General features: G+C 46.3%; 1 protein-coding gene across 4 annotated transcripts in view; it reads left to right on the top strand.

Moving 5' to 3' along the window:
• The window catches only part of LOC115159792 (disabled homolog 2-interacting protein), a 99,948-nt gene that overhangs the window by 64,440 nt on the left and 22,528 nt on the right, over window positions 1-12,980 (top strand). For all 4 annotated transcript variants that reach the window (XM_029709848.1, XM_029709846.1, XM_029709847.1 and 1 more), the window contains exons 5-9: window positions 3,654-3,798; window positions 7,270-7,414; window positions 7,697-7,933; window positions 8,200-8,401; window positions 10,064-10,260. In XM_029709848.1, the coding sequence (XP_029565708.1) occupies window positions 3,654-3,798; window positions 7,270-7,414; window positions 7,697-7,933; window positions 8,200-8,401; window positions 10,064-10,260 (926 nt within the window). The remainder of the gene's footprint in view (window positions 1-3,653; window positions 3,799-7,269; window positions 7,415-7,696; window positions 7,934-8,199; window positions 8,402-10,063; window positions 10,261-12,980) is intronic.

Raw genomic sequence — 12,980 nt, 5'->3', positions numbered from 1 at the left:
TCCCTTCCTCTCCCCCTTCCAACCTTCCCTCCCTTCCCTTTAATATCTCTCATGTGTTGAGCTGTCTTCTCCCACTCTCTCCTCCCTCCCTCCCTCCCTCCCTCCCTCCCTCCCTCCCTCCCTCCCTCCCTCCCTCCTCATTCCCTCCTCAGTCCCTCCTCAGTCCCTACCTCTTCTCTCCCTCCTCTCTCCTTCCCTCCCTCCCTCCCTCCCTCCCTCCTCATTCCCTCCTCAGTCCCTCCTCAGTCCCTACCTCTTCTCTCCCTCCTCCCTCCCTCCCTCCCTCCTCGCTCCCTCCTGTCTCTCTGTAGGAGGGGTGGTGGTGGTAGTGAGTTATAGTCTGGGTGATGGGATGTGACAGTAATATAGAAAGTGTTCCACTTTTACTTATTAGCACTGAAGCGAGGGAGGGTGGCGGAGGAGAAAGAGAGCGAGGGAGGGAGTGGGGTAGAGAGTGAGGAGTAACTGACCCAACATTAAGGAAATCTTTGACTATGTATAGACTCAGTGAGCATAGCCTTGCTATTGAGAAAGGCCGCCGTAGGCAGACCTGGCTCTCGCGAGAAGACAAGCTATGTACACACTGCCCACAAAATGAGGTGGAAACTGAGCTGCACTTCCTAACCTCCTGCCAAATGTATGACCATATTAGAGACACATATTTCCCTCAGATCACACAGACCCACAAAGAATTCAAAAACAAATCAAACATTGATAAACTCCCATATCTGTTAGGTGAAATACTGCAGTGTGCCATGAGAAAAGGGCAACCGGTGGAGCACAAACAAACAATATTTATCTGTTTATTTCTCTTCCCTACTATTCGTACTACAGCTATTTGCACATTGCTAGAACAATGTGCATAGCTGATAATATAAAACTTGAAATGTCTTTGTTTTTGAAATCTTAGTGAGTGCAATGTTTACTTTTAAATGCAAATCATTTTTTGTTGATGTTGTTTTGTGTCTTCTCTCTTTTGTTTGTTTATTTCACTTGCTTTGGCAATGTAAACACATTTCCCATGCCAATAAAGCCCCTTTGAATTTAATTGATAGAGATGGTAAGAGAGAGAGGGGTGGAGGGCAGACAGAGGAGGGGGAGAGAGAGAGAGGGTGGGGTGGAGAGATGTATAGAGAGGGCTGGAGGAGAGATCATAATTGGGCTGACATCCTGCCGGGTAAAGAAAAGAGAAGAAGAACTTTCAGTCTAATGATGGACCGGGTGGCTGCCCATTCACGCAGGAAAGGGTAATATTATTGTGCTCAGCAAATGGAAGGGAGTTTTCACTTTCACACAGTTTTTGCTTCACTCTCTGGCGTGTGTGTGTGTGTGGTAACAGAAAGCCTCTCTTATTGCTGCACATCAAGCTCTGATTGGCTTCCAGCTGCTAGGCTTTGATTAGCTGGGATAACAGGCTTAGATCTACAGAACCTGTCTGAGTTGAGCACCCCCCTCTCTCTTTCTCTTATTTCTCTCTGATTCACTTTCTCTCTCTCTTTTCTCCCTCTGTCTCCTCTGCTTTCCTCTCTCCTTTTCTCTCTTTCTCTCTCTGTCTCTCTCTTCTTCTCTATATCTCTCTCTTTCTTTCTCTGTCTCTGTCTCACTCTTCTTTTCTCTCTCTCGCTCTCTCTCTCTCTCGCTCTCTCTCTCTCTCGCTCTCTCTCTCTCTCTCTCGCTCTCTCTCTCTCTCTCGCTCTCTCTCTCTCCTCTCACTACATCTGTTTCTTCTCTCTTGTCCTCACCCTGCTGGGCCGCTCTGATTAACTAGATGTTCAGGGACTTCACAGTTCTGTTTCCAACATGAACAAAAAGTGACTAAACTCCAAGAGATGAAATCTAACTGTAAGCATGTCTTCCTCTAACGTTAAGATCATTTTTAGAGAGTGGTGATGTATCATTACTTCCTATATGTTCCACTCACACTGAGTAACAATCAAATCAAATTGTATTTGTCACATGCTCCATCACATTTGTCACATTCTTCGTGCATGTAGATAATAAGTCAAAACAAGTTACAGCAAAAAAGGTCAATGCAGATAGTCCGGGTGGCTATTGGTTAACTATTTAACTAACTATTTAGCAGTAATGGTATTTTTTGGGTATTTAATTAGGATCCCCATTTGCTGTTGCAAAAGCAGCAGCTACTCTTCCTGGGGTCTAAACAGAACATGACATAATACAGAATGACATACAGAACATCAATAGACAAGAACAGCTCAAGGACAGAATTACATTTAAAAAAATGAAAAGGCACACGTAGCCTACATATCAATGCATACACACAAACTAAAGCTGTTCAGGGTCCTGTTGGTTCCAGACTTGGTGCATCGGTACCACTTGCCATGCAGTAGCAGAGAGAACAGTCTGTTACTCGGGTGGCTGGAGTCTTTGACAATTTTTGGGGCCTTCCTCTGACACCGCCTGGTGTAGAGGTCCTGGATGACATGGAGCTCGGCCCCGTGATGTACTGGGCAGTACGCACTACCCTCTGTAGCGCCTTGCGGTTGGATGCCAAGCAGTTGCCATACTGTACCAAGCGGTGATGCAGCCAGTCAACCAGCTCTCAATGGTGCAGCTGTAGAACTTTTTGAGGATCTGAGGGCCCATGGCAAATATTTTCAGCCTCCTGAGGGGGAAGAGGTGCTGTCGTGCCCTCTTCACAACTGTGTTGGTGTGTGTGGATCATGATAGATCCTTAGTGATGTGGACACAGAGAAACTTGAAGCTCTCGACCCACTCCTCTACAGCCCTGCCGATGTGCATGGGGGCGTGCTCGGCCCTCCATTTCCTGTAGACCACAATCAGCTACTTTATCTTGCTGACGTTGAAGAAGAGGTTGTTGTCTCTGACCTCCTCCCTATAGGCTGTCTCATCGTTGTCGGTGATCAGACCTACCACCGTCATGTCATCAGCAAACTTAATGATGGTGTTGGAGTCGTATGAGGCCACGCAGTCGTGGGGGAACAGGGAGTACAGGAGGGGACTGAGCACACACCACAAACCATTTAGCCATCCCCCATCAGCAGTCATGTGCCCTCTGCTTGTCCAGTAACATTTTCCAGGGGTGGCTTGGTTGATCCTGAATGGATTTTGTTGTTCCATATTGCCTTTGCTGTGTGTGTACGTCCATGTGCATCCCAGTTAATACAGACTCCTCCGTGCCTGCATCAGAGGAATGAGACAACCCATTATCACAGTGTGAAGCAGTAATCACACCACTATGGGCTGGGCTTGGCACTGTGACACACACACACACACACACACACACACACACACACACACACACACACACACACACACACACACACACACACACACACACACACACACAGTGCTAATGGGTATAGAAATGTCCCTGTGTTTCCTGTCAGGTTTATTTCAACATTAACCAGACTGTCACCATGTGCAGAATGCTGATAAGATGTATGACTATCTTAAGAGTGTTTTTTATATTGTTTACTTATTTTTCAGTTGACAGTAAACTATTATGATGTTTAAGGCAGGATATAATATTGTTATTGCTTTGCTTGTTTTCGAAATTATAGCAATTTGCTTGAAAATCAGTATTTGTATACATTTATCCCCAACATTGCTTCGACCGTTAAGAGTTTCAGTGTCATCTCAACTAGTTTTCTCTTCCTGTTTTGCTGTAGGACTTCCTGACAGACCTGATGATGTCAGAGGTGGACCGGTGTGGGGAGAACGAGCACCTGATCTTCCGAGAGAACACGCTGGCCACCAAGGCTATAGAGGAGTACCTCAAACTAGTGGGGCAGAAGTACCTACAGGATGCACTCGGTGAGTCTGTCTGTCTGTCTGTCTGTCTGTCTGTCTGTCTGTCTGTCTGTCTGTCTGTCTGTCTGTCTGTCTGTCTGTCTGTCTGTCTGTCTGTCTGTCTGTCTCTCTCTCTCTCTCTCTCTCTCTCTCTCTCTCTTCAGGAGAGGACATACAAAGCTATTGGTGTGTGTAGTTAGAGGAGATGTGATCTGCTGTACAGAAGAGGATGAGATATGGTAGAGATGGTCTTTGAATTCAGGGCTGTAGAGATGACTGCTCCAGTCTGGGATGTTTTCCTCTAGCACAGCCCACTCTGGAAGATGGAAGGAAAAATCAAATAAATACTATTTATCTCTCCTGGTTTGAAGTCTTCACACTGACTGGCCTCTCTGTAGACTCTTCTTTCTCACTCAAGTCAACTCAATTCAAAGGGCTTTAGTGGATTGAGAAGCATATGTTTACGTTGCCAAAGCAAATGGAATAGACAATAAACAAAAGGAAAATAAACAAGGGAAACATTAGTAAATATTACTCTCTCTCTCTTTCTTTATCTTTCTGTCACTCAGCCCTCTTTTTCCACTCTCTCTCCATCCATCCATGCTTAATACTGAGACATTGCTCTGGGTCATTAGGCCATGTTTACTGAGCTGTAATTAAGGTCAGAGGTCATTGAGCTGTAGTGGAGGTCAAAGGGCAGAGAAGGCCTCAGGGCTGGTAGAAACAACACTCCTAGTCCCTGACCCCAGAGACTGGACATGGTGTCTACACAGAACTAAGTGCCTCTCTTTCTTTTCTCTCTCTCTCTTTCCCCCGCGCCCCTCTCTTTCTCTCTCTCTCTCTCTCTCTCTCTCTCTCTCTCTTTCCCTTTCACTATCTCCCTCTCTCTCTCCCTCTTTTGCTTTCTCTCTCTCTCGCCCTCTCTCACTCTACCACAAGGTAAGACCAAGGTTAGTCCAGTGTTGTGTTAGTGTTGGCTGTGGTCCTGGCTATAAGCCTGGTGCATGTTGATGTGTTTACCTCATCCAGGAAACGTACACAGCAGCAGTTTTATCTACAGAAAAGCACATTGTCTCTCTATTTCCCTCTCCCTCCATCTCTCTCTCTCCATCTCTCTCTTTCCCCTCCCACTCTCATTTATCTCTCTGTGCACAGATCTAATATCAGTGCAACAATGTTGTTGTGTGTGTGTGTGTGTGTGTGTGTGTGTGTGTGTGTGTGTGTGTGTGTGTGTGTGTGTGTGTGTGTGTGTGTGTGTGTGTGTGTGTGTGTGTGTCTATATCTCTCAGGGTTGAGTTAAGGATATATTGGCGCCTTAGTGAATAATGCATGTGTGTTTTTCTTGGAGTTAATGTGCTTTGAAGCCTGGGTGAATAATAGAACGCCTTGTCACTACAGAAGATTGACTGCTTCCGGTCTGGTCTGGTCCGGTCTGGTCTGGTCTGGTCCGGTCTGGTCTGCCATGAAGGGGCAACAAAACGATGACCAGGGGGAAGAGAGGGAGAGGGGGAGAAGGAGAGAATCACTTTTCCTTTCTGATCATCTCAATAACAAACAGTACAGGGGAAATGATTACACCTTATCACTGACAAACTGAGAGTAAGAACTTGTTTCTATAGTCTTAACATGGACAGGTAGAGCCGCAAAACAGACATCCTCTAATCCCCTCTCGCTCTCATCTAGCTTTCCCTCTCTCTAATCTCTCATCTCTCTTTCCCTCTCTCTCATCTCTCATCTAGCTTTCCCTCTCTCTCATCTCTCATCTCTCTTTCCCTCTCTCTCATCTAGCTTTCCCTCTCTCTCATCTCTCATCTAGCTTTCCCTCTCTCTCATCTCTCATCTCTCTTTCCCTCTCTCTCATCTAGCTTTCCCTCTCTCTCATCTCTCATCTAGCTTTCCCTCTCTCTCATCTCTCATCTCTCTTTCCCTCTCTCTCATCTAGCTTTCCCTCTCTCTCATCTCTCATCTCTCTTTCCCTCTCTCATCTCTCACCTCTCACTCTCTCTTCACATGGGAAGGACAAAGTTGACAGGAAGAGGGGAAGGGTTTGTGGAATGTTGATGGAGCGTTGTTCTAACGTTGTTTATGTTGTCGTTATCTCGTCTGGTACATTGACTGAGATGGAGAACATGAACATCAGTCATCAGTCATGGTGTATTATCTGGGACGGCCCTGGCCCCTATTGTTGGTTGACTTATTATTGTCATTGGATAGTTGGCGATAGTCTGAAGTTCATGTCTTGCTTATGGAAAGCTGATTTGGTGGGATGTCTTGAATGGAGACACAGTCATTCATTCAGTGTTTCAGTCTCACTGTAATTAAAAGGCCGGACATCATTGTCCTTCCATCTCAGAGGTCCTTGAGGGACAACAGAAAAGTGAGCCTCCTAGTGGACAATTATTATAACTACCTCCAGCAACAAACACATTCACCTTTGATTCTCTTATCGGCTAATGATGATAATGACTCTGTACTGTACTGTACTGTACTGTACTGTACTGTACTGTACTGTACTGTACTGTACTGTTTGCTCTTAGCTTGTGTGTGTGTGTGTGTGTGTGTGTGTGTGTGTGTGTGTGTGTGTGTCAGTGGAGGCTGCTGAGGGGAGGACGGCTCATGGAAACCATGTGTTTGATGTATTTGATACCATTCCACCTCTTCCTCTTCAGCCAAACTAGGGAGTTTTTCCTAGGGAGTTTTTCCTAGCCACCGTGCTTCTACATCTGCATTGCTTGCTGTTTGGGGTTTTATACTGGGTTTCTGTACAGCACTTTGTGACATCGGCTGATGCAAAAAGGACTTTATAAATACATTTTATTGATTACCACGAGCCCGTCCACCCCATTTAAAGAGCTACCAACCTCCTGTGGTACGTGTGTGGGTGTGGGGAGGTCGGGGGCTGGTTCTTCTATGTCCCACATCCCCATGAGGACAAAGGCTATTTTAGGCTTAGGTTTAGGCTTAGGTTTAGGGTTAAGGTAAGATGTTAGTGGTTGGGTTTAGGATTAGGAGTTAGGTTTAGGGTTAGGGTAATGGTTAAGGGTTAGGGAAAATAGGATTTTTTATGGAAATACATTTAGGTCCCACTTAGGATAGAATAACAAAACATGTGTGTTCGGTGAGTTAACTGAATGTTACTGTCTGACTGTGTCTCTCTCTCCCTGTGTGTTCGGTGAGTTAACTGAATGTTTCTGTCTGACTGTGTCTCTCTCTCCCTGTGTGTTCGGTGAGTTAACTGAATGTTACTGTCTGACTGTGTCTCTCTCTCCCTGTGTGTTCGGTGAGTTAACTGAATGTTTCTGTCTGACTGTGTCTCTCTCTCCCTGTGTGTTCGGTGAGTTAACTGAATGTTACTGTCTGACTGTGTCTCTCTCTCCCTGTGTGTTCGGTGAGTTAACTGAATGTTTCTGTCTGACTGTGTCTCTCTCTCCCTGTGTTGTAGCTGAGTTGACTGAATGTTAGTGTCTGACGTGTCTTTCTCTCCCTGTGTTGAAGGTGAGTTTATCAAGGCGTTGTATGAGTCAGATGAGAACTGTGAGGTGGACCCGTCCAAGTGTTCGTCCAATGACCTGCAGGAGCACCAGAGCAACCTGAAGATGTGCTGTGAGCTGGCCTTCTGCAAGATCATCAACTCCTACTGGTAACTTCTGGGACACCACCCACAATGCATTACCAATAATATGTGTTGTTACCATGTGTTTATAAATTCATACCATAGTGATATGGCCATTGGTGAACATTCCGCCAATGCTTTCAGAGCTTACTGTTAGCTGTTCTATAGTTCCTAAATTCACCTGTTCAAACAGCAATAAAGTATAGCTCTCTGTAGCTCTCTGTAATATGAGAGTGAAAATAAATAGGTGTGTGGAAAGTGTACCTACCTCCATATTGCCGTTAACACCTCTTTTCCCTCCCCCTGCAGTGTGTTTCCACGGGAACTCAAGGAGGTGTTTGCATCGTGGCGACAGGAGTGCAGTAGCCGGGGGCGACCGGACATCAGCGAGCGTCTGATCAGTGCGTCTCTGTTCCTACGTTTCCTGTGTCCGGCCGTTATGTCCCCGTCGCTTTTCAACCTGATGCAGGAATACCCTGATGACCGCACCGCACGCACACTCACACTCATCGCCAAGGTCACGCAGAACCTGGCCAACTTCGCCAAGTGAGTGTGTGTGTGGGTTTAAGGAGTGTGTGTATTGGTGCTGAGTGTGTGTGTGTGTGTTTGAGAGAGAGTATGTGTTCTATATACTCAACCTATCTCTCCCTCCCTCCCTATCTCTCTTGCGCTCTCTTTCTCTCTCTCTCTCTCTCTCTCTCTCCCTCCCTCCCCTCCTGCCACTCCCTCCCTCCCCCCCTCCCTCCCTCCCTCCCTCCCTCCTCCGTCCCTCCCTCCCCCCCTCCCTCCCTCCCTCCCTCCATCTCTCCCAGGTTTGGCAGTAAGGAGGAGTACATGTCCTTTATGAACCAGTTCCTGGAACATGAGTGGACCAACATGCAGCGCTTCCTGCTGGAGATCTCTAACCCAGAGACCATCTCTAACACGGCAGGGTTCGAAGGTTACATAGATCTGGGACGGGAGCTGTCCACCCTGCACAACCTGCTGTCAGAGGTCGTCTCTACCATGGACCAGGTAGGGCTGACCAGGCAATGACAACTAATACAATGGACATAGTAGTCATCACATGAAATATACAGTATACTGTATAGGGACAGGAGATTTTTACAAATCAAATCAAATTTATTTATATAGCCCTTCGTACATCAGCTGATATCTGAAAGTGCTGTACTGAAACCCAGCCTAAAACCCCAAACAGCAAGCAATGCATGTGAAAGAAGCACGGTGGCTAGGAAAAACTCCCTAGAAAGGCCAAAAACCTAGGAAGAAACCTAGAGAGGAACCAGGCTATAAGGGGTGGCCAGTCCTCTTCTGGCTGTGCCGGGTGGATATTATAACAGAACATGGTCAAGATGTTAAAATGTTCATAAATGACCAGCATGGTCAAATAATAATAATCACAGTACTTGTCGAGGGTGCAACAAGCACGTCCGGTGAACAGGTAAGGGTTCCATAGCCGCAGGCAGAACAGTTGAAACTGGAGCAGCAGCATGGCCAGGTGGACTGGGGACAGCAAGGAGTCATCATGCCAGGTAGTCCTGAGGCATGGTCCTAGGGCTCAGGTCCTCCGAGAGAAAGAGAGAAAGAGAGAATTAGAGAGAGCATATTTAAATTCACACAGGACACCGGATAAGACAAGAGAAATACTCCAGATGTAACAGACTGACCCTAGCCCCCGACACATAAACTACTGCAGCATAAATACTGGAGGCTGAGACAAGACTCCAGGTCCCAAGTTTTTCCTGACTATGTTACCTGATTAGGAAAAACTCCAGGTCCCTAGTTGTAACCTCTATAATTAGCCTGGAGTTTTCCCCTGGTCAGGTCATGAAGTCAGGACTAAATACATAATAATATTATCAGCACTGCCATTCTGCATTTAGTAATGTACTGCGTACAGTAGCATGTTAACCTAACTAGATTCAATAATGTGTATAACACGCTATTGCTTACATAATACAACTACTGCTGTGAGACTGAGTGCTCTATTGGAATGCTCTGAGGAGGGCCTGGGAGGACATAGATATAAAACACTATGTTTATGTGGGAGGCATCCAAATGGATTTGCAGGGACACCTAGTGCATTAGCCATGGTTCCGCATGGGGAGCCATCCCAGCGTGTTAATTACTAGGTATATCGGGGGCAAAGCCCATAGACTCTGTGTGCTGCATCCCATCCTCACTGAGGACAGCACTCCCGTCCGTCTCCAACCAAAATCAAGTCCTTCCAGGCTCTGAGGCCTGCCTGTTTCATTATTCAGACTGAAGGACATAATCAGAGGGAGATTAGCTCTCTGTAATGGAAAAAGAATACCCCATCCAGGCTCACTGTCTGATATAGGCACAGGGAGGTCTCTACTGATATCCAAGGTTTAAGTCAGTGCATGTAAAAGTTGCAAAATTGCCACATGAATGCTTAAATGGCTTCAAACAGTAGAATAGAAAACTGTGAAGATTGCCATGAATACAAAGCTTAACAGTGAACCTAAGTAGGAGGAAGTTTGCCCCAGACAAGGCCAGTCTTGCATCTCCCATACTGCCCCGCCCTAATGAGTTATTAGGTTTGGAAAGGATTAAAGCTGATCCTAGACCTGTGTCCAAACGCCTCAACCTCTCACAGAGTTACCATGACCCCTGACCCCATCTCTGACCTTGAACCCCTCTTTAACCCTCGAGAGTTCCGCCTCCAAGCTAGGCCCCCTACCCAGGATCCTCCGGGAGGTGAACACAGCACTGACCAACCCGTCCAGCATGACCATGAACATGACCGCTCCGTCCTCCTCTGACCGTATGGGGTCACCGCCCAATGCCGGGGCAGGCTGCAGCATCTCCACCGGCCTACAGAAGATGGTCATCGACAATGACCTTTCAGGGTAAGGACAGGGTTTGGAATAAAAGAAAGGGAATGTGGGTGGGTGGGGTAAGGGTTAAGAAGAACAAGAACAGATAAGTCTAAGGGTATGGGTAAGGACAGGGTAAGGGTTAGGAAGAACAAGAACAGATAAGTCTAGGGGTATGGGTAAGGACAGGGTAAGGGTTAGGAAGAACAAGAACAGATAAAGCTAGGAGTATGGATAAGGACAGGGTAAGGGTTTGGAAGAACAAGAACAGATAAGTCTAGGGGAATGGGTAAGGACAGGGTAAGGGTTTGGAAGAACAAAAAGGAAAGGGTATAGGTAAGCATGGTTAAGGGGGTTTTCTCGTTTGGGCAAAAATCTGTCCTCCATCCTCTCTCCTCCGTCCTCTCTCCTCTGTGACCCAGAAAGCGATAAGTGGTTGAGTGGTCGAGGAGTGTGTCAGTTCGTTAGTAGGCAAACGGAAGATGGTCCTCCTCTCCTCTATAGCCTCCTTTTGGCAAGGAAGCACAAGTGTTTTGATATCTGCCACACCCTCTTTGAATCAGCTTTGTATTTTTTGAGAAAACTATGCACACGTTTCAAAAAACCATATGGTGCTTATGGTTTTATCTATAAATGTCTGGCACAACTAACTTATTTAGTTTTTATCACTTTACACTTTTATTTGGGGATCCACTTCTGTAAACGTCATTTGCCTGAAGAAGGGTCTCATTTTATACAGCCGCATTTTCATCCACGTTCCCTATCCTCACCGCCTCTCCTCGATTACCTTTGACCTTTTTCAAAAGTAGGCGAGAGAGGACAGAGGAGGGAAGATGCAGTAGTTGAGCAAATCCAATTGACGAGCCCACTTTATCAGGCCACGCTAATGTGTGTCAAAATAGACACAGCCACTGTCCTGTCCTCTTCTTCCCCTTCTAATCAGGCTGGCAGTGAACCTGCAACCCCAGTCAGATTTATGGAGGCTGGACTGAACGAGTCTAGCATTCTAGCAGTCCTTCTTAATTACACCACATTCACAGAGAGAGGGAGGGAGAAGGAGGGAAAGAGAGGGAGAGAGAGATAGAGAGAGGAGGGAAAGTGAGAGAGAGAGAAAGAGTGGGAGGGAGGGAGGGAGCAGGGTAGGTATAAAATAGAGAGGTTAAGGGAGAGAGAGAGGGAGAGAGAGAGTATTAATGAAAGAGAGAGAGAGAATATTAACGAGAGAGAGAGCTAGAGATTATGGGAACATAAATTGTGTCTGTCAAGGTAATTGCCAGACAATAAAGCTGTAGACTTGATGGTGAAGGAGAGAAGGGAGGATGAGTGCGGATCACTTAACTAGCTATATGACTCACATCCTCATCCACATCTGCTGATGGGCTGCTGTTTCTATATCATGTGTCCTGTTGGGCTGCTGTTTCTATACCATGTGTCCTGTTGGGTTGCTGTTTCTATACCATGTGTCCTGTTGGGTTGCTGTTTCTATATCATGTGTCCTGTTGGGTTGCTGTTTCTATATCATGTGTCCTGTTGGGTTGCTGTTTCTATATCATGTGTCCTGTTGGGCTGCTGTTTCTATATCATGTGTCCTGTTGGGATGCTGTTTCTATACCATGTGTCCTGTTGGGTTGCTGTTTCTATACCATGTGTCCTGTTGGGTTGCTGTTTCTATATCATGTGTCCTGTTGGGTTGCTGTTTCTATATCATGTGTCCTGTTGGGCTGCTGTTTCTATATCATGTGTCCTGTTGGGTTGCTGTTTCTATACCATGTGTCCTGTTGGGTTGCTGTTTCTAAACCATGTGTCCTGTTGGGCTGCTGTTTCTGTACCATGTGTCCTGTTGGGCTGTTGTTTCTATACCATGTGTCCTGTTGGGTTGCTGTTTCTATACCATGTGTCCTGTTGGGTTGCTGTTTCTATACCATGTGTCCTGTTGGGTTGCTGTTTCTGTACCATGTGTCCTGTTGGGTTGCTGTTTCTATACCATGTGTCCTGTTGGGTTGCTGTTTCTGTACCATGTGTCCTGTTGGGTTGCTGTTTCTATGCCACGTGTCCTGTTGGGTTGCTGTTTCTATACCATGTGTCCTGTTGGGTTGCTGTTTCTGTACCATGTGTCCTGTTGGGCTGCTGTTTCTATACCATGTGTCCTGTTGGGTTGCTGTTTCTATACCATGTGTCCTGTTGGGTTGCTGTTTCTGTACCATGTGTCCTGTTGGGTTGCTGCTTCTGTACCATGTGTCCTGTTGGGTTGCTGTTTCTGTACCATGTGTCCTGTTGGGTTGCTGTTTCTATACCATGTGTCCTGTTGGGTTGCTGTTTCTATGCCACGTGTCCTGTTGGGTTGCTGTTTCTATACCATGTGTCCTGTTGGGTTGCTGTTTCTGTACCATGTGTCCCGTTGGGCTGCTGTTTCTATACCATGTGTCCTGTTGGGTTGCTGTTTCTATACCATGTGTCCCGTTGGGTTGCTGTTTCTGTACCATATGTCCTGTTGGGTTGCTGTTTCTGTACCATGTGTCCTGTTGGGTTGCTGTTTCTATGCCATGTGTCCTGTTGGGTTGCTGTTTCTATACCATGTGTCCTGTTGGGTTGCTGTTTCTATACCATGTGTCCTGTTGGTTTGCTGTTTCTATACCATGTGTCCTGTTGGGTTGCTGTTTCTGTACCATGTGTCCTGGTTTCCACTCAGGTTATGGATGTTTCACTGCAACCTTAAAGGTCCTCAATGATGTCACCATTGCCCTCGATTCTAA

This window comes from Salmo trutta, chromosome 23 (genome assembly GCF_901001165.1).
Source record: "Salmo trutta chromosome 23, fSalTru1.1, whole genome shotgun sequence".
NCBI lineage: Eukaryota > Metazoa > Chordata > Actinopteri > Salmoniformes > Salmonidae > Salmo > Salmo trutta.
The sequence above is the reverse complement of the archived record's forward strand: the minus strand, read 5'-3'. Positions and strand labels throughout refer to the sequence as shown.